The following is a 26566-nucleotide window of genomic DNA, read 5'->3' as shown; positions in this document are numbered from 1 at the left end:
TAGGATTATACCTCTTTGGTTTACCCTTTTGTATTGTATCTATTGTACTGTTCAGGGTTTTCTTGTTAGATAATAAAAAATATTTCATTATAAATGATAGTCATTATAAATGATAGTCATTTAAAGTTCTGATGTCTCTTCTGTATTATGTATTTTATCTTAGGAAAGCTATTCAAATAAAATTTATTGTTTTGCTTTCAGGTTCTGCATTTTGGTGCCTATTGGACATTGTTCCTATAAAGAATGAGAAGGGAGATGTGGTACTATTTTTGTCCTCTTTCAAGGACATAACAGAAACAAAAGTAAAGAAAGCTCAAGAAGATAAAAAAGAAGGTTAGTATGGTTTACAGTAAGGCAGATGCTTTCCAGGAAGTCTCACATTCAAACCTTTACATCATAGACTTTGATAAAGGAGGGGCCTAAGGCAACTGGGCCAATTCCAAATGGCCCAGGTGCCTCAGACCCCACTTGTGGGTGGGGCTTGAGGCACCTGGGCCAATCAGGCCCTAAGGCCCGCCATTCTGAGGATGGCAGGCCTGCTGGACAGATGGGTTTGGGACCTGTCCATCCGGCTAATTTTTTTAAGGTAAAGGGGGGATGTCGGTGGTGGGGTGGAATCGTGGATTTGGCGGGGGTGTCATGGGGTCAGCGGGTGGGGGGGTTCGGCGGGCCAATCAGGGGTTTGGGGGTAGTCGTGGGGGGGCCTGCGTCGGGGCAGGAGGGCTTGGGATCCTACCTGCCCATATCTTAGTGTGGGCGGGGGGGGTCACGGGGGAAGGAGGGGTTGGGCTCCCTTTTGCCCAAATCAGATCAGCGGGGTGTGGTGGTTGCCGGGTCAGGAGGGCCTGGAAACCCTTCTGCCCAGATTGTGTTGGGGGGGTCTTGGGTCGCCGGGGCAGGAGGGGTTGAGCTCCCTCCTGCCCGATCTTGTCGGGGGGGGGGGTTGAAGGATCACTGTAGGAGAGATTGGCTCATCTCTCCTGCCACGATAGTGATTCAAAGTGCCACGGTTGACGGCACTTCAGGATTGTTATAACGGCAGGGGAGATGAGCCATCTCTCCTGCCACGATTGTTGCTGGGATGGGGTGGGGGGGTGGATTCTGTAACCGGTGTTCTTTTTGACAGACACCGGTTACAGAATCCAGCTTTTAAGCAAAGGACCGGCTCCTCTTTCGCCTAAAAGCTCTTGTGCTGGGCATTTGGGACTTAGGCTGCTTTTTTGGTTGGTAATGTGTCTTAAGTGTAGACGTAGTGGTGGTCTGTGCGTTTAAACAGCTGAATGTAGAGGGAGGCCCATGTGCTTAAGGCCCCACCCACAGGAGGAGCCTAAGGCTCCCAGGCCTATTCTGGTTGGCCCAGGTGCCTCAGGTCCCACCTGTAGGCGGGGTTTCAGCCACATGGGCCAATCCGGCCCCATTCCGGAGCCAGCAGGCTTGCTGGATGGGCGGGCTTGGCACCTGTCCGTCTGGACAACATTTTGAGGTACGGGGAAGGGGGGTGGTGGTGGTCATGGGGGGGTCACGGGTCGGGGGTGATCGTGGGTTCGGAGGTGGCGGTCATTGGGGGGGTTTGTGTTGAGGGCAGGAGGGCTTGGGATCCCTCCTGCCTGTATTGTAGGCGATGGGGGTAGGGTGTCCACCTGGGCAGGAGGGGTTGGGCTCCCTCCTGCCTGATCTTGTAGGGGGTGGGGGGCGAGAGGCCAGGAAGACTTGGGCTCCCTCCTGGCCTGATGGTAATCGGGGGGAGGGGTTGGGGATCACAGGGCAGGAGGGCTTGGGCTCCCTCCTGCCCCGAACATAATCAGGGAGTCGGGGTGCTGCTGGGACAAGAGTGCTTGGGCTCCCTCTTGCCCTGATCGTTGTCGGGGGGGAAGGGTGGATCGCGGCAGGGGAGATGAGCCATCTCTCCTGCCGCGATCATTGCTGAAGGGGGGTAGGCAGGTTGCTGGGGCCGCTGAGCTGATCGCAGCAGCCACGATCAGCTCAGCGGCCCCTTTTTCGGCACTTATACCTGTTTTGACTTGGTCTATGGCAAAACATATAAGTGCTGACTAGGCAACCTGTCAAATGTTTTGGTTATACCTGCTGCACGCCTAGGTCTAGGTCGGCCCACATCCTGCCCATTGCCCGCCCTTTCCCCCTCCTCTAAAAACGCCTCTTTTCTCTCTGTGCGTTTAGAGGCAGGGGAAAGGCCTAAGCTGGTTTTAGATACGTCTAAAACCAGCTTTGATTATGGGTACTTGGACGATCAGACTTTTTGATCGTCCAAGTAGCCATTTAGGCCACTTTTTAGATGTTTTTTTCTTTTGATTATGAGCCCCTTAATGTTTAATTTCAATTTATTCAGTGCTTTAAAATATTAATAAGCCGATACTTAGCTTATGATCAAGTGGTCTCTGCTAGGAATGTCAATGCCGCTAGGGATGTCAATGCCGACATGTTTCGCTTAGACAGCTATTTCAAAGTTTAACCCCTAATCCCTGCCGTCAAAATCCCTGCCACCTAATCCCTGCCGCTGTGGAGAATATGTGGTCACAGTTTTTGGCGGCAGGGATTAGGGGGTCAAGCCTTGAAAAAGCTGTCTAAGCGAAACATGTCGGCATTGACATTCCTAGCAGAGACCACTTGATCATAAGCTAAGTATCGGCTTATTAATATTTTAAAGCACTGAATAAATTAAAATTAAACATTAAGCTCTTTATAAAAGATAGTGTAAAAATAGATCCAATGACAAAGAGACACGTAAAGCTCAGAACAATGAGAAATATTGAGTTCTGAGTGGTGGCGCTGAGGGTCTTAGAAAAATGTTTTGCAAAGGTTGCTATACTAGCTAGAAAAATCAATTCTAGCTAACTTTGTGAATGTGGGGGATAGGAATTTTATGAGCATCAGAGCTGTTACTGCCACAGAAAATGCTAAAAACTGCGATATAGTTTTGTAAAAGGGAGTTAATTTTTTATGATATTTTAACTTATTTTAATGTGATAAGTCTAAATGTGTTTTAGAACGAAACTGTAATGAGCTCATAGATGATTTTTAATCCACCTTGGCCTAAAAAAGGTAAAGTGGAATGTAAAAGCCTGCTTTAAATTAAATTAACACTTCTTGTATAAGCCAGGAAATTACCTTAACCTTAAATGAGCCCATCTAACAATGGGAGAGAGAGAGAAAGAGAACATTTTTGGTCCAAAGATATCCTTTTGTCCAAGTAAATAAGCTCTTTTCACATCTTGTTTGCATGATATAGACCCTTTCAGAGTGCAGGATACCTTCGGTAGTATGTATACACTGGTTATGTACTAAAGAACCCTTTTACTAAAGCTTAGAGGGGCATAATCAAAAACAACGTCTAAGTACCCTTTTGGCCTAAGTCCCTAGGCGCACACAGTAGGCAGCAGAGAAATGTCCATTCTCAAAAAAAACGTCCTAAATGTGTTGTTGTTTTTTTAAAGAATGGCTTATCTATACATTCAGCAGTTTAATCGCCCAGACCACCATTACGTCTACTTTTAAGCCCTATTCTCAAAAAAAAAAAAAAAAAAAAAATTTCCCCAGTGTGGGAGGGACCAGTCCTTTGTCTAAATGCAAGATTCTCTAACCGGCGTCTGTCATAAGCGCCAGTTAGATAATTGTGGACACCCCCCCCCCCCCAGAACAATTGCAGCAGGAAGGATGCCTTGTCCCTCCTGCCCGAAGCTGCTGTGACACCCCCTCTCCCCACAAATGTTCCCCAGCAGGAGAGATGCCCAATTTCTCTTTCCGCGAACCCTTCCCTAATGTTCCCCGGCAGGAGAAATGCCCAATCTCTCCTGCCGGATCCCCCGAAACCTCTTCAAAGATCAGCGGCAGGAGGGAGGCCCAATCCCTCCTGCTGACACCCCCCACCCCCCTGACAATGTTCCCCAGTAGGAGGGAGGCCCCATCCCTCCTGCTGACACCCCCCATCCCCGACAATGTTCCCCAGCAGGAGGAGGGAGGCCCAATCCCTCCTGCTGATACCCCCCATCCCCTGACAATGTTCCCCAGCAGGAGGGAGGCCCAATCCCTCCTGCTGATACCCCCAACCCCCCTAACAATGTTCCCCAGCAGGAGGGATGCCCAATACCTCCTGTCAACACCTCCCACCCCTGACAATGTTCCCCAGCAGGAGGGTTTCCCAGTCCCTCCTGCTGACACCCCCACCCCAAAAAACTCGCTCCATCTCCCTAAAGTTCATCCCCACCCCATAAAAGTGCACCACCACCTTCTAGACCACCCACCTGGACCTCCCTTTAACCTTTGTTTGTTGGCCAGACGGACAGCCCCTTCCGCCCCAAACATAAAAGCATTCCACTGCATGATGATATCATTGAATTGACAGAACCTCAGTAGTACTGCATGGTGACAATTGCACAATATATACGATTATATATAATACAATGAGGTTTGCATATAAAACTAAACCAAAAATGTTTACATATGGTTCATCTTTTGTTGTAAAATGGAATGCTATCTTAAATAAATGTATTAGAGACCTAATGTTACCTCCAAATTAGAGGGAGATACTATCACTGCTCAACTGAAGACTAGATTAATTTTGGAAAAATTTGATAAAATGAATAAAGATTTATTGTTAAAGATACAGACTTTCAAATTTCTCTACAAGCTGTTAAGATCCAAAAATTAAAAAGTGATGAATGTGATTAGCAACAAAATAAGAACATAAGAATTGCCGCTGCTTGGTCAGACCAGAGGTCCATCGTGCCCAGCAGTCCGCTTCCACGGTGGCCCTTAGGTCAAAGACCAGTGCCCTAATTGAGTCTAGCCTTACCTGCGTATGTTCTGATTCAGCAGGAACTTGTCTAACTTAATCTTGAATCCCCAGATGGTGCTTTCCCCTATAACAGCCTCTGGAAGAGCATTCCAGATTTCTACCACACTCTGGGTGAAGAACTTCCTTGTGGTTTGTACAAAATCTATCCCCTTTTAACTTTAGAGAGTGCCCTCTCATTCTCTCTACCTTGGAGAGGGTAAACAACCTGTCTTTATCTACTAAGTCTAGTCCCTTCATTATCTTGAATGTTTTGATCATGTCCCCTCTCATTCTCCTCTTTTCAAGGAAGAAGAGGCCCAGTATTCCAGGTGGGGGCGTACCATGGCCCGGTACATGGCAGTGGTACATGATAACCTCTGATCTGTTTGTGATCCTCTTCTTAATCATTCCTAGCATTCTGTTTGCCCTTTTTGCTGCCACCGCGCATTGCGCAGACGTCTTCATCGACTTGTTGACCAGTACTCCCAAGTCTCTTTCCTGGGGGGGTCACTCTGAGTACTGCACCAGACATCCTGTATTCCTGTATAAGATTTTTGTTACCGACATGCATCACCTTATACTTATCCACGTTAAATCTCATTTGCCATATCACGGCCCATTTGTCGAGCGTATTTATGTCACGTTGCAGGTCTTCGCAATCCTTCTGTGTCTTCACTACTCTGAATAACTTTGTATCGTCTGCAAATTTAATCACCTTGCTCGTCGTACCATATATCTCTGGATGAATAAGAATAAATCCTTTACAGGGATCTGTAGACAACTTTTAAAAGGTTCTTCAGATGTTTCTGATCCAAGCAGTTAGGATGAAAATCATCAACTTGCATGTCAAGACAAACATGCCTTTTTTTTTCCTTTTATTTATTTATTTATAATTTCAAATAACAAATCAAGATACACTTGTACAGAAAGTGATTACAGCAAAAGAAAAATTAACACTTAATCCATTTTTTGAAGAACAAAATATTACTTAATCACTCAAGTCCACAATAAGATCCATGACGTAACACAAACGGAATAACAAGAAACAATATTAAACTTAAGATACGTGGAACATGGTTAACTGATAATCAGGCGTCTAATATACTAAAGTCCTCATTTCTTTTCCCTTTCCAGGGGGGACATAGATAGAAAAGCCATTAGCTGGAATGGCTCAAAGAAAACATATTTCTGAGAATTATATTGTACTATACATTTGCAGGGATGACGAAGATAAAAAGTGCCTCCAAGAGCTAAGACTCCAGGTTTTAGTAGTAAGAACTCTCTTCTATGCCTCTGTGTGTCCTTTGCCAAATCTGGGAACATTTGTATCTTAAGATCAAGAAACTTTTTCTCCTTATTTTTAAAGAATAATCTCAGAAGCCAATTTTTGTCCAATGCAATAGCTAAGGTCACAATCAATGTTGCAGGTATTGCACTTTCTTTATCTGACATTTCAAGTAAAGCAGACACATCGATTGGATCTTGATTCCTTTCCTGATGAAGTTGATTTTTATTCGGAAAATAATAGACCTGGGTAAAAGGAGGCATTGAATCTTTCAGAACTTCTAATATCTCCAACAAATAACGTTTTAACATTTCTCTTGGAGTAACTGATTTATATTTTCCAATTTACGAAGAAAATCAGAGGTGTCCTTAATATAAGATCTAGATTGTCCCACAAAAGAACCCTCTCACTATGTTCACGAGTTTCAGCATGATTGAGCCGCTGTACTTGGCGAGAAGTTTACTACATAATGATATCGCATTCCTAGCTCTCGGATTAGAGAACGTATTGCTGTTCCGAACTCTCCCTTCTGACGAAGAATATCGAAACAGGACCTGTCGAGCGGAGATATAGTATACTTATGAATGAGCTAAGTTATTTATTCATTTGATTTGAATGGTGTGAATGGAGATACGATTTACATATTTATTAGCTATCTACTGAACGAAGACACGATTTACCTATTTATCAGATATTTATTCACTATATTGGATACTATACTGGATATATTTTGGAGATGGACTTGATATGAACTTTTACTTGAACTATTGACATCATTTTTATATGACTTTTGGGACTTTTTTTGTTCTCATGTGGTTTCACATGTGGGGATGTTTGTTATAATTTCTTTATTGATATTTAGGTTTTTCTTTCTTCTTATTTTACTGGGTTTTTGGGGTTTTTTTTAAAATCATCCTTGCATTTTTCTTGGTTCCCACATTTGAGGCACGTTTGCACTTTATATTTATTTATTAAATTTATTAAAGGTTTTATGATGTACGGGGCAGGATTCATTTAGATGTTGGTCTAAGTGCTAGTCACTCATGAATACCTGCCTGGGGCTCTTGGTCATTCGGAGAGATAATTAAGCTCGTATTGAAATCTCTTAGTTAATTTTTCTCCTTTACTCTTTTGAGTGTTTTTTTTATTTCCCCTGAAGTGCCATGTACTTTCCAATGGTGATTTATCCAAGACTTTATTAATTTTATCAACTATTTTTGTATTATCTTTATAAAATAGGCATCTATTTTTGCCTTCAAACATAAGATATCTGTTTTAAAATTATCCCCTGTGCTTGTTAGAAATGCATGTCTGACATAGAAAAAATAGTACCTGCAAGATGTTAATGAGCTAATTTGAGAGCACAGGAAGTAAGGACCTCGGTGAGCAGTCATGGCCATTTGGAAAGCAGGCATATGCATAGAGAAGCAGGCTGTGCCAGAGGACAATAACATGATCCCTAGTGGTAGTATTGCAAGACTACCACTAGTGGTGCCATTTTGTCAGAAGGTGACAGCAAGGGCAGGAGTGACTGTTGATTGATGCTGCCTGAGGACCCTCAACATCACCAGGCAATAATAAAGATAGGCCTACAGGAGTTGGTGGGGGCACTCATTTGCTGGGTAGGGCTTTTGAACGGTGGGAGTGGAGCTTCTGATCTGGGGGATTGGCGTCTTCTGTGGTGTGATTCAGGTATCATTGAAGGGTTGGGATCATGTGTAGGGAAATTTGGGTGTCATTGAGAGAACAGAGGTGATGATAAGGAAAGTGGTTAGATATTTGGATTGGGGGGTTGTGATGATGATTGGAGATTGTGTGGGAACTATAGCACCATGGTCCCTTTAAGATGCCAAATGGGAGTATCAGCCATGGCTTTGAGTTCTGGTGTTCCAGGGCTACTGCAATAACACTGCTTGTGACTTGTCTCATGAACAGCTCTATTCATTTATCATGGTAGTCAGCATCCTACCATGTCTTTTATGGTAATTCAATCTACAGTAAAAGTTTGCCTTTTACTGCACCTCGATAACTTCCCTCCCCCCTTAATATGTATGGGGAAATGACCTGTAAAACAGCTCTCAAGGGTTGTGTTCTATGAAAATGAGGTTAATTATGTGCTGTTTTTATACTGCAGAAAAAAATAAAGGAAGAGGAAAAGCGAGTTCCCATTTTGATACGGCACGAAGACGAAGTCGAGCTGTTTTTTATCATATCTCTGGACATATACAAAGAAGAGAAAAGAACAAATTAAAACTTAATAATGTAAGTGTAGCATGCATGTATAATTGCATCTTAACAATTTTTCATCTGTTTAGAAGTCGGCTTTAATGATTTAATATGCTGTATGCTTAATTTTGAATTGTCTTGTTTGCTAAGACATTTTAAAAATATTTTAGTATTAGATACTATCACTCTGCAAAAAATTGTTAGTAATCATAACTCGTACATACTTCTGAAAAAAACAACAACAATGTTAAAAACAACCAAACCAAATTTGTTTTAGTGACTTTAGAGAACCTGAAGGAGTGCCTGTATGTGTAAGAGAGACTGAAGAAAACTTCACTGATTGCCTATAAGATATTGAATCCTTTTTTAAATCCTTGTGTTGGTACAGTGGTACCTCAGAATCTGAACGCCCCAGAACTCGAACGTTTTGGAATCCAATCTTTTTTTTTTTTTAGTGAATTTTGACTCTGAATCCGAACCCACGTTGCTCAGCCCAAAGCTTTCCCTCTAACGCAGCTTCCTGTTTCCACCTGGGAGGAAAGCTTTTGGCTGAGCAATGGTTGCAGTTCCTGTATGCTCATATCTTGCTGCCTCTGCCACATGGGACCGATCTTGCTACTTCTTTCAGGGTGACCCGATCTTGCAGCCTCAAACAGGTGGAGCCGATCTTGTGTTTTTTCCAGGGGGACCCGATCTTGCTGTGTCAGCCACGGGGGACTCGATCTTGCAGCCTCAGCCAGGGGGACCCAATCTTGCAGCCTCAGTCAAGAGGACCCAATCTTGCAACCTCAGCCACAGGGAGACCCAATCTTGCAGCCTCTGCCAAGAGGACCCAATCTTGCTGCCTCTGCCAGGGGGACCTGGTCTTGCTGTTTCTGCCACTGAGCCAATCTTGCTGCCTCTGCCAGGGGGACCTGGTCTTGCTGTTTCTGCCACGTGGGTCCAATCTTGTTCCTACACAGCCCTCAGGCCACCTATATTAGCCATGTGTCCAGCGGAAAATAAAAGCAAGAGGAAAGCTGTTAGAGCTACAATTGAAGTTAAGAAAGAGCTTATTGCTAAGCATGAAAGCGGTACACGTGTGGTTGATCTTGCTGCTATGTTTGGTATGCCTAAATCGACTGTGTGTACAATTTTGAAAAATAAAGAAGCTATCAAAGCAGCTAATGTGGCCAAAGGGGTTACTACACTGACCTCTAGGAGATCAAAAAGCATGGAAGAGATGGAAAAATTGCTCTCTAATTGGATTAATGAAAGACAGCTTGCTGGTGATGTGATTTCAGAGATAATCATTTGTGAGAAAGCCAAAGTTCTTCATGAAGATCTAGTGAAAGGCCTGCCTGATACTACTGATGAAAAGGAGGAGTTTAAAGCCAGTAGAGGGTGGTTCGAGAACTTTAAGAAAAGGACTGGGACCCATAGCATTGTTATGCATGGGGAGGTAGCCAGTTCTAATGTTGAAACAGCTGAAGATTTTGTAAAGGAGTTTAAGGAGTTTGTGATCAGTGAGGGCTATGTTTCGAACCAAGTGTTCAATTGTGACGAAACTGGCCTCTTTTGGAAAAAGATGTCCAGGCGAACATACATCTCAAAGGAAGAAAAGTCTGTACCCGGCCATAAGCCAATGAAAGACTGCCTTACTCTTTTGGTGTGTTGTAATGCTAGTGGGTACTGCAAGATCAAACCTCTCCTTGTATACCATTCAGAAAACCCACAGGTCTTTAAGAAGAATAACATCATTAAGAGCAAACTTAATGTTATGTGGAGATCGAATGTGAAAGCATGGGTTACCAGGCAGTTCTTCACTGAGTAGATACATGAGGAGTTTGCTCCTCGTGTAAAGGCTTATCTGCAGGAGAAAAACCTCCCGATCAAGGCTCTCCTTGTCCTCGACAATGCTTCTGAACTTCCACCAGGGCTGAAGGATAATTTGGTGGGAGAATATAGCTTCATCAAGATCAAATTTTTGCCCCCCATTACTACTCCTCTTATACAGCCAATGGATCAGCAGGTGATCTCAAACTTCAAAAAATTGTACACCAAGGCTATGTCCAGAGATGTTTTGAAATTACAAATGATACAGAACTGACTCTGCGAGAGTTCTAGAAGGATCACTACAATATCCTCCATTCCTAAGAATCATTGAGAAATCATGGAGGGAAGTGTCTTTGAGAACATTGGTCTCTGCCTGGAAAAACCTCTGGCCAGAATGTGTTGCTGAAAGGAACATTGAAGGCTTTGAAGAACCACCTGTTGTTCCTGACATTGTATCTCTGGGCAAATCCATGGGTTTGGAAGTCAGGGAAGAGGATGTCATTGAGTTAGTGGATGATCACAAGACAGAGCTAACAACGGAAGAGCTTCAGCACCTCAACCAGCAGCAGCCGAAAGAAGTAGCCCAAGAAATTTCTTCAGGGGAGGAAGAGGGAGATGCAGGTACCATACCCACAGCTGAAATCAAGGATCTGCTCAGCATGTGGTCAAAAACACAGGCAGTCATAGAGAAGTGGCACCCCGATAAAGCCCTTGTTAACAGGTGTGTTAACTTATTCAATGATAATATCATTGAACATTTTAGAAAAGTTCAAAAAGGTCGTCATCATCAAACCATTTTGGAACGTTGGTTTGCAAAAGATACCACCAGAATATAGACACCAGAACCATCTGAACCACCTGATGCCAACACAGAAGGTGATCCCAAGCCCTCTACAAGTGGTACCTTGGCAAAGAGCCTAACAAGGAGCAGAATAGAGACACCAGAACCATCTGATGCCAACACAGAAAGTGATCCCAAGCCCTCTACAAGTGGTACCTTGGCAAAGAGAATAAAAAGGAGCAGAATGAAGACACCTAAACCACCTAATGTCAACACAGAAGGTGATCCCAAATGATTCCAAGTGGTACTTTGTCAAAGAGCCTAAAAAGGAGCATAATACTGACACCAGAACCACATGATCCACTTGATGCCAACACAGAAGGTGATCCCAAGCCCTCTACAAGTGGTACTTTGTCAAAGAGCCTAAAAAGGAGCAGAATGAAGACACCTGCCTGGTAACACATGCTTTCACATTCTATCTCCATCTGAACCACCAGAGGCTAATCTGGAAAGTGACTTCCTTCCTAACAATAATCTACCTTATGTTCAGTAATCATTGGTTACTTTAAATTACTGTACCGAACATTACTCTACTATATTACAGTATCATTAGTTAATACAGTATCTAAGAGTGTTATGAATAAAAATTACAAAACAAGCTGGATTTATTTAACAGAGGCTTCGGTGTTGCCGGTCTTGTCAACTGCTTCTTATTGTTTTAAATGCTACAGTGCTGAAACTAGATGATGGCCAACATTTCACGATAAGATAATCATTTCTTCAGGGCTCTGGAATTGTGAGAACAGTAGGTGTCCTGCATTCAATTCTCTAGTTTCAGCGCTGTAGTGTCTAAAACAATAAGAAGCAGCGGACAACATAGAAGCCTTTGAAAAATAAGTCCAGCTTGCTTGCTTTTCTTTTTCACAGACTGGTTTCTTTATATTACTGTACTGAAAATTACTCTACTGTACTGTATTATCATTGGTTAATATCTGAGAATGTTATGATTAAAACATTACAAAACAAAACTAGTGTGTTTACTGTTATATTTATTTGAAAATGCAGTTTCTATTGTTTTCAATGGAAACAATTGTCTTAGAACTCGAATTGAGTTCGGGAACAGATTATGTTCGGATTCCAAAGTACCAGAATGGAATAATGTCATTTCTATTGTTTTCAATGGGAAAAATTGTCTTGGAACTCGAATGTTTCGGAATTCGAACTGAGTTCGGGAACGGATTAAGTTCGAATTCTGAGGTACCACTGTATTTAAATTATTCATCACAACATTCCTTGGTATCTAACACAAGTAATTACAATCTACCGGCTTTTAAAATCTTTAAGGTCAGAAGGAGCAATATAATTGCCATTAAGGGGTCTTTTCACTAGCTATCCGAATTAGTGCATGCTAATTGATTTAGCACATGCTAAATGCTAAGGCGCCCATCTTATTCTATGGGCATCTTAGCATTTAGCGTGTGATAATCTTTAGTGCGCACTAAATCGATTAGCATGCACTAAATAGGTTATCGCACCTTAGTAAAAGGACCCCTAAATGAGTTCTCGCAGGTACATTATGAAAACACAAGAGTATTTGCCATTTCATTAGCAGGAGTGTCATCATGGAATAAACTGACAGGACCAGTAAGAGCACTTTTGGATCTACAAAAGTTTAAGAAAGTATTGAAAATTACTTAGTGGAGGCATTTGAATGAATAAATAGTGGTAGTCCACAAGGATACTGGCATTATTATATGTAGAGATGTTTTAAGAGAATGTATCTGTTTTATGGAAGACATTGTATGCTACTTATATGTATGTCTTAAAATTGTGATTGTATTTTGTAAGCCGCCTAGGTATAGGCAGGTAAGAAATATTTTAAATAAATACATGTATGTGTTTGGGAGAGAGGGTGAGCATAGAGAATTTATGGGAAGAGAATAATGAACAGATCATTGAAGGTGGTATGCAAGTGGGGTAGTGCATATGTATAAATTATGAACCAGTGGCCGGGGGGAGTTCATATATTTAATGTAATTTAATTTAATTGAAAATGCATATTGCACTTTGAGCCTAGAATGTTCTCATACCAAAAGAGATACAAGCCACAGTGGCTAAGTGGAGCAAAGAGAATCCCACCTGTTTGGTTACATTAATTACCTTGTTCATCTGCTATGCATATTCTGGTCTAACACAGAAGTGCAGAATCTTAATTAATTCAGCTGTATCTAGTTTCTCATCCTGCTCTAATTTCCACAGTATCACACAGGCATGGGGAAAATTATGGGGGGGTCTATCTTTCCTACTTGCTTTTCTATGATTTCCATATCTTTTTGGGATAAGGGCTACGAGCTAACCGTTTGTGTCATTCCTCCTGCCATAGCCTGAGATTAGGATATCTTTATAACTGTGGACACAGGCTTCATTGTAGCTCTATTTGTATCTGACTGCTTATATGGAAACCCAGTAATGACTGAAATTTGTAAAAGGGAGTCCTGAAGCTTTTGTTTTAGGCCTTGTATTTCCCTGTGGCAAAAGGCATGGTCTGCATTTTCACCTAGGATGGAGGTCTGCAATGAGAGCTCTCTAACCACATGTTTTAAACCTGGAACCTGACTTGCTTGTACTTCTAAAGCTGCAATTGGTTGTTTGCATGTGGTCTTCCTAAGCTATTTGCTTTTGTACATGCTCTTTTAAAGAGTCTGACTGGTATCGTAAGCAAGAATTTTGTGTTGCTAAGAACTCCTTTTCCTGTTCCAATAAGGCACATTCTTTCTCTTTGGCTACTAGTTTCTCTTTTAATTCTGAATTTTCTTTTATCATTTTTTTACATATGGACCAAGATAACCAAAGACAAGCCTCATTTCTTTTGCGCTGTGATTTCACAGAATACAATGAGCAATATTGTTCAAATTTTGATTCAATATCAGAGATAGAGGCTATGTCATCCGATACACAGGAAGTCCATGGGTTAGGCCCAGATGACACTACATACTGCCTGAATAAGGTGGGATTGTCTACACCTAAAATAGGGTATTTCTGTGTGGTACCATCAGTATATTGTGGATGTACTTTGTAACCAATTCTGAGCTCCATTGGGAGGACAGGCTAAATAATTGAATACATAAATAAATATGCTGCAGAATCAGTTCTCTTTTTACGCCAGAACATTTTTTATACCCTGAATTTCCCTAATTCGCTTGTTGATACCGAGGTAAAGCCGGTAAAGGCTTGGTGTATTTAGGAATGCTCTCCTTTATGGAGAAGAGAAACTTAGAAGGATAGCTTGGAGGACATAAATTTCATGGGTGTTCAGTAGAGGTTACTGGCATGAAGACCACCCTCAAAATTATGCCTGAACACAAAGTATGCACCAGCCTTAACAGGCTGGAAGTTTAGGAGGAAATATAGTTTAAGGAGAATAAAGTAGTCAAGCATCAGTTCCCATATATTTTAATAATATATGTTCACCAGGATGCAGGCTGACTGAAAATGGATATAAACAGTAAACAATGATAGATTAGATTTTGGTTACCAGGGAAAGATAGGTAAGTGACTGTTTCCACATGGCACCAACGGTGAAGATTTTCATAAAAACAGCCCAATACAATTTCAATACTTTCCTATTTTCTTTAAGCACTAAAATACCCTTTTAATTACTTTTAAAAGCAGCACAATAAAGCACAACTGTTTTCTTACTTTAACTCTTAGAAAATAAATTTTGCCTTGTGCACTATTAATCTTGCCTGCACATTCTCCACCATTAAAATATGTTAATAAAAATTATTATTAAATGGATGGAACTCCATCAATAAGCTATATCACTCTCAAAGAGAGGAATATAACTTATAAAGAGCTATTAATTTGGGGAAAGTTAGCTTGCTTGATTAAAACTTAGCTAATTAAATATCAAGAACTAAGACTCAGAACATTTATAAGCAAACTGAAAATTTATTTAAAAACATTAAAATCAAGCAGGTAGAAGCAGTTATGCCTTTGTTCAGTCTTTATCTGACATCTTCAGGTAATGTATTTTGTAAGTTAGGTATTAGCTATAGTCTGTATACAGACAATGCACAATTTTTCTTTCCTCGGTTAGATATGCAAAGTTGAGTTGAAGGATAAATTGACATATTTGCATGTGATTAATGACTGGATGATGTGTCACAGAGTACTTTTGAATTCTGCAAAAATGGAGTTGTTGGTAGGAAGGGTTGAAGATCCATTATGGCCAGCAGTTGTTGAGATAGCATGGTGCTTACAGTGCAAATGAAAATGAAGGTTTTAGGCGTATGGATAGATTCTCTTTTATCCATGAAGGATCAGAATTTATCTGTTATTAAATTATTATCATTCCATCTACCAGAAACTCCCCAACCCTGAGATGTCCGGTGTCTGTCCAAATTAGATTGTAAGCTCTTCTGAGAAGGGACGTCTATTGAATGTTAAATGTACACCACTGAGTTTGCCTTTCAGCACTATAGAAATGATAAATAGTAGTAGTAGAATTAAATCTGCTTTCTATCAGATGTGGCTTTTGAAAAGATTAAAGCCAATGCTGTCCCCCATATGATTTTCTCTTGTAGTTCAGTGTGTTGTATTGCAAAGGTTGGATTATTAAAATGCACTGTATTTAAGTATGTCATCATCCAAATGTAGATCTTTTCAAGTGGTTCAGAACATTGCAGCATGTTTAATCTTTGGTGGCAGTACATTTAAGCATGTGACACCTTTACTATGAAAATTGCATTAGCTACCTTTTAAATCTCAAATAATGTTTAAGGCATTGGTATTGATTTTCAAATAATTCACCAAGGGATATTGTGGTATCTTTCACATGCTGTGACATTACAATAGCCCAGTCGATCCATAAGATCTGAGAACATGATAAACAGCGTTTATCTGTTGATGAGTACAACATATGAACTATGCTAGTACCAGAGCTATGGCTATTTCAGTGGCAGGGGTGAAGCTTAGGAATAATCTGGTTGGAAAATTGAGAATAAATAATAACTTTCAGAGTTATAAAAAATTATTTAAAACATCTCTTTCTTTTTAAGTGGTTAAGAAGCAGTGGCAGCATGAATGAGATGATTAATGGAAATATTATCTGTATATTGTTTTGTTTTATTGAGTTTTATACTATTTTAAGGTGTTTATCTTATGACTGTTTGGATTTTATTTTTTTGTAATCCACTTGTGTATAAGCTGAATATAAGTTTATAAAATAAATAATAAAATATAATAAAGATCATATTTCTGTTCTTCTCATTTGTGCCTCCTTTACTCTTGGTAATATAAATAACAGATCTGTGAATTGCAATTGTGATCAGAGGAAAAATATGCATGCCTTTGCATTTGCTTTTTTTCAGAGGATGGCTTCTAGACAGTGCCACCAAATAAACAGGACAGCTTGACAGTAAGGTCATAGGAACTTGGGTAAAGATTTTAAATTTTACCCTATAGCTGATAGTGCTAGTTTGAAAATATATCATTAGAATAATATACCTTCACAGTGCATCCGTGTTGGAAGAATTAGCAGAGGCTAAAGACTGAAAAAATATACAGTGCAGAAGTACTTTGTCATCTCTGTAAGCTGTTGTTGGTACTTTTTTTTAAGGTACACCTGGTGGTGCCAGGTCCTTCCCTCCTCTCCCCATACTAGTGACCTTGATTTTTAAACATATGGACTTTAGTAAAATGGGGGATTACCTGAAGAAAGAGTTGATAGGATGGGATGACATAAGAGAAGTGGAAAAACAGTGGTCTAAGCTGAAAGAAGCAATAAAAATGGCTACTGAACTTTATGTGAGGAAAATAAATAAAAACAAAGAGAAAAAAGAAACCAATGGTTCTCCAAACTAGTGACGGAGAAAATAAAAGCAAAGGAGATAGCATTTGTGATATATAAAAAAAATAAAATTCAAGAAGAGAAAGGAATACCGGATAAAACTGAAAGAATCCAAGAGACAGATACACCTAAAAAGGCACAAGCGGAAGAGCAAATGGCTAGAAATGTAAAAAAAAGGAGACAGGTTTTTTTTTCAGGTATTTTAGTGAAAGGAGGAAGACAAAAAATAGAATTTTGAAACTTAAAGAAGCTATGAACTGCTATGCAGAGAGTGATGATGAAAAAGCAAACATACTAAACAAATACTTCTGTTCTGTGTTCACAGAAGAAAATCCTGGAGAAGGCCTGTGATTGGCTGGCAAAGTTACACGTGAGAATGGAGTGAATACTGCATTGTTCATGGAAGAAAATGTTTATGAACAACATGAAAAATTGAAGGTGAATAAAACCATGGGACCAGACAGGATCCATCCCAGGATATTGAGGAAGCTCAGAGGTTCTGGTGGGTTCTCTTAAAGATTTGTTCAATAAATCCTTAGAGAAGGTAGAGTTTCCATGGGATTGGAGAAGAGCGATGTGGTCCCTCTTCATAAAAATGGTTGCAGAGAAGTGGGAAACTACAGGCTGGAAAGCCCCACTTTGGTTGGAAAAATAATGGAAGAGTTGCTGAAGGAAAGGATCCAATGGATTACAAGATCCAAGGCAGTATGTTTTTGCTAAAGATAAGTCATGCCAAACAAATCTGGTTGAATTCTTTGACTGGGCAACCAGAAAATTGGATCGAGGACATGCAGTAGATGTAATTTATTCAGATTTCAGCAAAGTCTTTGACACAGTTCCTCATAGGAGGCTCTTGAATAAACTTCATGGGCTGAAGTCAGGGCCCAAAGTAGTGAACTGGATTAGAAACTGGTTGATGAACAGACACCAGAGAGTGATGGAGGACAGAAAGGTGAGTAGTGCCTCAGGGATCAGTGTTGGGGCCGTTTCTGTTTAATATGTTTGTGAGCGACATTGCTGAAGGTTTAGATGGTAAGGTTTGCCTTTTTGTAGAAGATACCAAGATTTGTAACAAATTGGACATTCCGGAGGGAGTGAAAAATATGAAAAAGGATCTGCAAAAGAGAAGAATAGTCTGATATCTGTCAACTAAAATTAAATGTAAAGAAGTGCAGAGTGATGCATTTGGGGAGCAGAAATCTGAGGGATCAGTATGTACTGGGAGGTGAGAGGTGTACATGGATAGGGAGAAGGACCTTGGGTGATAGTGTCTGAGGATCCGAAGGAGAAGAAACAGTGTGGCAAGGCAGTGGCTGTAGCTTGAAGGATGCTGAGCTGTATAGAGAAAGGCATAACCAGCAGAAGAAAGGAGGTGTTGATGCCTCTGTACAGGTTGTTAGAGATGCCCCACTTGGAGTACTGTGTTCAGTTTTGGAGACTGTATATGGCGAAGGATTTAAAAAGACTTGAAGCAGTCCAGAGAAAGGTGACAAAAATGGTAAGGAGTTTGAACCAAAAGGTATACAAGAAGAGGGCTGGAAGATCTGAATGTGTATATTATAGAGCAGAGGTAGGCAATTCCGGTCGTTGAGAGCCACAGGCAGGTGAGGTTTTCAGGATATCCATAATGAATATGTATGAGATGGATTTTCAGACACTGACTCCATGAGATGCAAATTTATCTCATGCATATTTATTGTGGATATCCTGAAAACCTGACCTGCCTGTGGCTCTTGAGGACCAGAATTGCCTACCCCTGTTCTAGAGGACAGGAGGGACAGGGGAGATATGATTCAGATGTTTAAATACTTAAAAGGTATTAATACAGAATGCTAGGAATTATTAAAAAGGGGATCACAAACAGATTTGAAAAGGTTATCATGCCATTATACCGCGCCATGGTATGCTCCCCACCTGGAATCCTACGTCCAACACTGGTCGCCGTACATGAAAAGGACATAGTACTACTTGAAAGGGTCCAGAGAAGAGTGACAAAAATGGTTAAGGGACTGGGGGACTTGCCGTACAACGAGAGACTGGAGAAACGGGACCTCTTCTACACTGAAAAGAGAAGGCTGAGAGGGGACATGATCAAAACATAAGAACATAAGAATTGCCGCTGCTGGGTCAGACCAGTGGTCCATCGTGCCCAGCAGCCCACTCACGCAACAGCCCTCTGATCAAAGATCATTGCCTAACTGAGACTAGCCCCATCTGAGCACGTTCTGGTTCAGCAGGAACTTGTCTAACTTTGTCTTGAATCCCTGGAGGGTGTTTTCTCCTATGACAGACTCCGGAAGAGCGTTCCAGTTTTCTACCACTCTCTGGGTGAAGAAGAACTTCCTTACGTTCATACGGAATCTATCCCCTTTCAATTTTAAAGAGTGCCCTCTGGTTCTTTGGAGAGGGTGAACAACTGTCCTTAGCTACTAAGTCTGTTCCCTTCAGTACTTTGAATGTTTCGATCATGTCCCCTCTCAATCTCCTCTCTTCAAGGGAGAAAAGACCCAGTTTCTGTAATTTTTGACTGTACGGCAACTCCTCCAGCCCCTTAACCATCTTAGTCGCTCTTCTCTGGACAATTTCGAGTAGTACCATGTCCTTCTTCATGTACGGCGACCAGTGCTGGACGCAGTACTCCAGGTGAGGGCACACCATGGCCTGGTAGAGCAGCGTGATAACCTTCTCCGATCTGTTCGTGATCCCCTTCTTTATCATTCCTAGCATTCTGTTCGCCCTTTTCGCCGCAGCCGCACATTGTGTGGATGGCTTCATTGACTTGTCGATCATAACTCCCAAGTCTCTTTCCTGGGAGGTCTCTCTAAGTACTGCCCCGGACATCCTGCATTCATGCATGAGATTTTTATTACCTACATGCATCACTTTACACTTATCCACGTTGAACCTCATCTGCTATGTTGATGCCCATTCCTCGAGCCTGATTATGTCACGTTGCAAATCTTCACAATCCCCTTTGTCTTCACTACTCTGAATAACTTCGTATCGTCCGCAAATTTAATCACCTCACTCGTCGTACCAATGTCAGATCGTTTATAAAGTCCAAGTCCAAGCACTGAGCCCTGCAGCACCCCACTGGTGACGCTCCTCCAGACCGAGTATTGTCCATTTACCCTCACTCTCTGTTTCTTATGTTCCAGCCAGTTTTTAATCCATGTGAGTATTTCACCCTCGATTCCATGGCTCGCAATTTTCCGAAGTAGTCGTTCATGTCAAACACCTTCTGAAAATCCAGATATACAATGTCTGCCTTTGCTAAAACTGTATTGACTGGTCCTCATCAGCCCGTGTCCGTCAAGGTGATCAATGATGCGGTCCTTTATCAGCGACTCTACCATCTTTCCCGGTACCGAAGTCAGACTCACCGGTCTGTAGTTTCCTGGTTCTCCCCTCAAACCTTTCTTGAAGATCGGCATAACATTTGCCACCTTCCACTCTTCTGGAATCTTTCCCAATTTGATCGACAGATTGGCTATTAGTTGAAGCAGTTTAGCTAGGGTCCCTTTCAACTCCTTGATGACCCTCAGATGGATGTCATCCGGTCCCGGGGATTTATCGCTCTTAAACCTATCTATCTGTCTACACACCTCCTCTAGACTGACCGTCAATCCTGTCAGCTTTCCGTCTTCATTTCCAGCATATAGCGGTATGCTGTGTAGATCTTCTTCAGTAAATACAGATGCAAAAAATGTTTTCAGTTTGTCGGTGATTGCTTTGTCCTCCTTTAGCGCTCCCTTTATTCCATGGTCATCCAGTGGTCCCACTGCTTCTTTTGCGGGTCGTTTCCCCTTAATATATCAAAAGAACGGCTTGAAGTTTTTCGCCTCCTTGGCTATTTTTTTTCATAGTCTCTTTTGGCCCCTTTTACCCCCTTTATGGTACCTATGTTGATGTTGTTTGTGCTTGTTCCAGTTTTCATCCGTTTTTGACCTTTTCCATTCCTTAAACAAAGTTTTCTTGTCTCTGATTGCTTCCTTCACCTCTACAGTGATCCACGCCGGTTCTTTGTTCTTATTCCTCTTTGATCCCTTGTTGATATACGGTATATATAGATTTTGCGCCTCGGTGACTGTGTCCTTAAAAAAGGACCAAGCTTTCTCTAGCGTTTTTACAGAGCTTATCCTCTTCTTAATCTTCTTCCCTACCATGAGTCTCATCCCTTCGTAATTCCCTTTTCGGAAGTTCAGTGCTGTGGCTGTCATTTTTGACCGATGTTTCTCCCCTGCGTCCAGATCGAAGCGGATCATATTGTGATCACTGTTTCCCAGCGTCCCCTCTACTTCTACATCTTGCGCCGGTCATCGCAGGCCATTTAGAATTAAGTCCAGAATTGCATTTCCTCTAGTAATTCCTTGACAAGTTGTTCCAGGAAGCAATCGCCTGCAGCATTCAAGAACCTGGTCTCTCTAACGCAGCCAGAGGTACCTAGGTTCCAGTCTATTCCCGGATAGTTGAAGTCACCCATGATAACTACGTTGCCTCCCTTGCAATTGCATTTAATCTCGTCCGTCATTTCCGGGGTTGGTAGTAGATGCTGATCTTCGTTTCTAGGCCATTTGTTCCCAGAATTTTGACCCATAGTGACTCTAACTTATCCGTCAGTTGTGGCATGTTCTCTCCAGTAGATTCAATTCCATCTTTGACATATATGGCAAAGCCCCACCTTTTTGAGCCACTCTGTCTCTGTGGTATAGTTTGTATGATGGTAGCACAGTGTCCCAGACATTTTCCTCGGTCCACTATGTTTCCGTGATGCCTGTGATGTCAATGTTATCTTTTTGTGCCATAGCTTCTAATTCACCCATCTTATTTCTAAGGCTCCTTGTGTTCATGTACATGCACTTGAGTTTGCGACCTGTTCCTTTCTTGCATTTCCTTCCCTCTTGTGTCCTTTTCGATCTGTCTTGCCTGTGATCTGGTGAGTCATTCCTTCTATCTTCTTGCATGGTATCCTCCAGGTATACCGGTTCCCGAACCATCGACTCTCTCTGTCGACTGTTGGCTTTCCCCTTCTTCCTAGTTTAAAAACTTCTCAACTTCTCTCTTGATGTTGCTTGCTAGTAGCCTCGTTCTGTCTCTGCTGAGGTGGAGTCCATCCTTCCTGTATAGCTTGCTCTTCCTCCAGAACATCGTCCAGTTGCACATGAAGTGGAATCCTTCTTCCTTACACCAGCGCTGTATCCACGTGTTGAATTAATCCTGCCCTGCCCACATGGATCACCACTGCCGTATCTTCTTCTTCCACACGGTGACATTCAAGATATTGAAGGGAATTGACTTAGTATAGAGAGATTGCTCACCCTCTCCAAAGTGAAAAGAACAAGAGGGCACTCGCTAAAGTTAGAAGGGAAAAGATTCCGTACAAACTAAAGGAAGTTCTTCTTCATCCAGAGAGTGGTAGAAATCTGGAATGCTTTTCTGGAGACTGTTATAGGGGAAAGCACCCTTCAGGGATTCAAGACAAGGTTGGATAAGTTCCTACTGGAACAGAACATACGCAAGTAAGGCTAGACTCAAATAGGTCACTGGTCTTTGACCAGAGGGCCGCCACGTGAGCAGACTACTGGGCACGATGGACCACTGGTCTGACCCAGCAGCGGCAAATCTTATGTTCTTATATCTTTTTCAGAGAAGGGAAAAGGGTAAAACTAGAGGGTATGAATTAAGATTGTGGAGTGGTAGACTTAAAGGTAATGTTAGGAAATTCCTATTCATAGAAAGGGTATTGGATGCCTGAAATTCACTCCCTAGAGAGGTGGTGGAGAGCAAAACGGTAACAGAATTCAAAAAAACGTAAGATGAACACAGAGTATCTCAAATCAGAAAGTGAAGAGTATAAATCAGGGGTGTCAAAGTCCCTCCTCAAGGGCCGCAGTCCAGTCAGGTTTTCAGGATTTCCCCAATGAATATTCATGAGATCTATTTGCATGCACTGCTTTCATTGTATGCTAATAGATCTCTTGCATATTCATTGGGGAAATCCTGCAAACCCGACTGGGTTGCAGCCCTCGAGGAGAGACTTTGACACCCCTGGTATAAATTGAAGAACTAAGGCCAGAACTGGGCAGATTTACATTGTCTGTGTCCTGTATATGACTAATTGGTTTGGGATGGAATGGGGAGGGCTTTGGAAATTCCAGTAACTTGGGATGGTTTAGATAGGCTGGAGTGAGCTTCAACGACAACTCCAATAGTTAGAACCTAAGAACTGTACTGCACAGACTTCTATAGTCTATGACCCAGAAATATAAGACAATTTAATCATGAATTTATAATACATGTAACCATTGGGCAGACTGGATGGACCATTCAGGTCTTTATCTGCCGCCATTTACTTTGTTACTGTGATTCTCCTTCCTCACATATACACATATACAAAAAAAGCCTCTAAAGAATCAGATTTGTTCTGCCCTACAGTTGTTTGCTACTTCAGGGAAGTTGAGATATAGAAAATTCTCCACAGATCAATTTTCCAGAGAAACCATAATCGGCTTTTTCTTCAGAACAGTAAGGATGAGAACGGCTTTAAATTTCCTATCTTCAGGTGTCAGCTCCTTCACAGTTTCATGTTCTGGTTTTCTTTTTTGTGGTAGCTGAGGCTTTGAAGCACTGCTCCCGCTGCAGAGTGTGGAGAATAGCTTTTGGTCAGTGCTCAGCATGCTTTTCAGCTCTGAGAGTATCAAGTGGTTCAGAATTAATGACAGCTCTGTCTAATTACACAAGAAGTATCCAGAGAAGGGTAGATTAAAAAATCACACAATCAACAGTCAAAGTCTACTCTCTTCCAGTTATAGGGAAGGAAAAACGGATCAACCTCAGAATATATTCTTATAATAGTGGAGAAAAAAGATATCAGTTAAAGCCACATCTGTCTTAAGGAACCACTATTAAAACAAGCACAGCAATTGTAAATGTACCTGCAGTGGTCCTATAACAGTCATAGGTAAGGTGACCATATGTCCCATTTTGAACGGGACTGTACCTTTTTCTGATCCCTGTCCTGTTGTCCCCACGCACAGCTTTGGGACACCGAAATGTCTTGTTTTCAGCGACAGCATCCCAAAGCTGTGTGTGGGGACAACAGGACAGGTGATCGTGGGAGAATGGTAATCTCCCTGCTTACCTTCCCACCACCGCAACAACAGCTGGAAAGGCATGTCCAGGTGCCGGCCCAGAAGCCTTCTCCCCGATGTCAATTCTGATGTGAATTGCTGCCTGGCTGGCCCAGAACTTCCTCTCCGACATCAGAATTGACATCCGGGAGAAGGCTTCTGGACCGGCACCAGGTCATACCTTTCCTGTGGTTGTGACAAGGGCAGGAAGTAGCAGCGGGCTGCGTCGGCGGATCGGGGGGAATGCAGAATAATCGGGTAGGCTTCAGAGGGAGGCAGGCAGGCTTCGGAGGGAGGGAGGCAGACAGACAGGCAGGAGTCCTGCAGTTCAGCTTTCTCATATTCAGCGTGGGAGGGAGGCTGGCTGGCTTCGGGGGAGGGAATGGGACAAAGGCTGGAAGGCAGTGAGGGGTTAGACAGGCTGGCTTTGGCAAGGGAGGGGCACTAAGGACATAGGAATGAGGCACTGGGGGCACTAAGGACATAGGAATAAGGCACTGGGGGCCCTAAGGACATTGGAAGGAGGCACTGTAGGCACTAAGGACATTGTGAAGAAGGCACTGGGGGCTCTAAGGACATGGGAAGGAGGCACTGGGGGCACTAAGAACATGGGAAGGGGCACTAAGGACATAGGAAGGAGGAACTGGTGGCACTAAAGACATAGGAAGGAAGGAGGAAGGGAATAGAAAGGGACAATTGTTGGGCCTGAGTGCAGAAAGAAAGAAAGAAATGAAAGAAAGGATGCACAGTCAGAAGGAAATACAACCAAAGACTCATGAAATCACCAGACAGCAAAGGTAGAAAAATGATTTTATTTTCAATTTAGTGATCAAAATGTGTCAGTTTTGAGAATTTATATCTGCTGTCTATATTTTGCACTATATTTGTCTATTTTTCTATAGTTACTGAGGTGACATTGCATATTTTAAAGTCATCTTCCTTGACATCTTTGAAACCCCCCAAAAATAAGTGATAATTAACATTTTCTCTGCGTATAGTGTGCTTTGTGTTTTTTTTAATTTTATGGTTACCATTATGAATTAATAAGATATTATGTGTACTTAAAAAATGAATGGAATAAATTTGGGGCAGGATTAGGGGGCAGGGCTAGGGCGGGATTGGGGGTGGGACTGACAATTAATAGATGTCCCCTTTTGATGAAAAAAATAAATGGTCATGTTAGTCATAGGTCAAGAAAAAAACACTAACTTTATCCTACAGAGCACTGATGCATTCCTCCCTAAACATCGGGAACATCAACTGGAGAACTTTTCTAGCAAACAAGTGTCTCAGGTGCAGTCAACACTCTTATCCAATAACAATAATAATAATCAATGGCCACTTATCATGAATTGGATGTCCAAAACTACGTCCAGAGCCTTTAAATCCCAACAGGAGTACCCTGTTTCGCTAGTTACATCTTCAGGGGAACTCTAAAGAAACTCCTCCACGCTTGCAGTAACAGAAAATGGCCATCTTCTATACTGCCAGCATGGAGGAGTTTCTTTAGAGTTCCCCTGAAGATGCAACTAGTGAAACGGGGTACTCCCATTGGGATTTAAAGATTCTTTCCCACTGTGCTCCAAGGGAAGTTGATCTATCACTTTTTTCAGACTGCAGTTCCAGAGTTTAGGAGTTAGGAGAGCTTCATGAGGATAAAGCTGATGGTCCCACAGTGCTCTGAATGTTTCATAAAGAGGAGTTACTTGACTTAGGCCTCCTTTTATCAAGCATTTTAGCATAGACCAGCGCAGTAAATGCTGTGCCACTCATATGCGGCAGTTGGCAGCGTTTCTTTATCGGAACCACATTGAGCAGCATGCTACAGACTGTGTATCAAGTGCATTCCTTTTTGGTTTTATAGCCCGTACCTTGACGCCATCTACTGGGCATTTCAGTCACAAACCCCTGAGGAAGGCTGTTCAAGCCGAAATACGGACCGTGTTGGGGTCCAGTACCAAAAGGATTAAAGGGCTCTCTGTTAGACTTGCTAAATACTTTTTGTATATGTTATATATGTTTTAGTTATATATTTTCAATAAATTGGTTGTCCTTGAAATTGGTTGATCGTGTCCCTTCCCCACTCCTATTTTATTTACAATCCATAGAAAGAACATTGATGGTGACTGGCATTGAATTTCCATTTTATGGGGTGGGGGCTGGCTAAGCCAATATTCATCGGCTGGCTGCCTAAGTCCTACGAGTTTGGTGAAACACAACAGACTTTTACGGTAGTTGGATGTGTGCAGAGCCCTTCTTATCTATCTGGAGAAGGCTAATGATCCCAGACTTTCTGATCATCTTTTTGTGCTGACCAGCAACTTGAGATGTGGCAAGACAGCCTCCACAGCTTCCATTACCAGATGGATTTACAGGATGATTTCATCTTCCTGCATTGTGGGAAGAAGCCTCCTATCTCTATCGGAGTGCATTCGACAAGAGATATAGCAGCTTCCTGGAAATAGTCCCAGGCTGTCTCACTTTTATAAAGTTCTACAGAGTGAATGTGGAAGCTCGAGAAAATACCACTTTCAGGTCCTCTGTTCTAAAGGCAGACTCATCTGTCCCTCCCTAGACATCTGGTACTGCTTTGGTATGTCAGCTAAAGTACGGACTCCTGTGTATATGTTGCAGAATTAAAAATTAGGTTCTTACCTCAATAATCTTGTTTCTATTAATATACACA

General features: G+C 41.9%; 1 protein-coding gene across 1 annotated transcript in view; it reads left to right on the top strand.

Annotated features, from left to right (window-relative positions):
* Nucleotides 1-26566, top strand: part of KCNH8 (potassium voltage-gated channel subfamily H member 8) — a 346041-nt gene that overhangs the window by 21683 nt on the left and 297792 nt on the right. Inside the window, exons 3-4 of the mRNA XM_033930671.1 lie at nucleotides 202-333; nucleotides 8212-8339. Of these exons, the coding sequence (XP_033786562.1) occupies nucleotides 202-333; nucleotides 8212-8339 (260 nt within the window). The remainder of the gene's footprint in view (nucleotides 1-201; nucleotides 334-8211; nucleotides 8340-26566) is intronic.

Source organism: Geotrypetes seraphini, chromosome 2 (genome assembly GCF_902459505.1).
Source record: "Geotrypetes seraphini chromosome 2, aGeoSer1.1, whole genome shotgun sequence".
Classification (NCBI taxonomy): Eukaryota; Metazoa; Chordata; class Amphibia; order Gymnophiona; family Dermophiidae; genus Geotrypetes; species Geotrypetes seraphini.
Note: the sequence above shows the minus strand (reverse complement) of the source record. Positions and strands in the feature narration are given on the sequence as shown.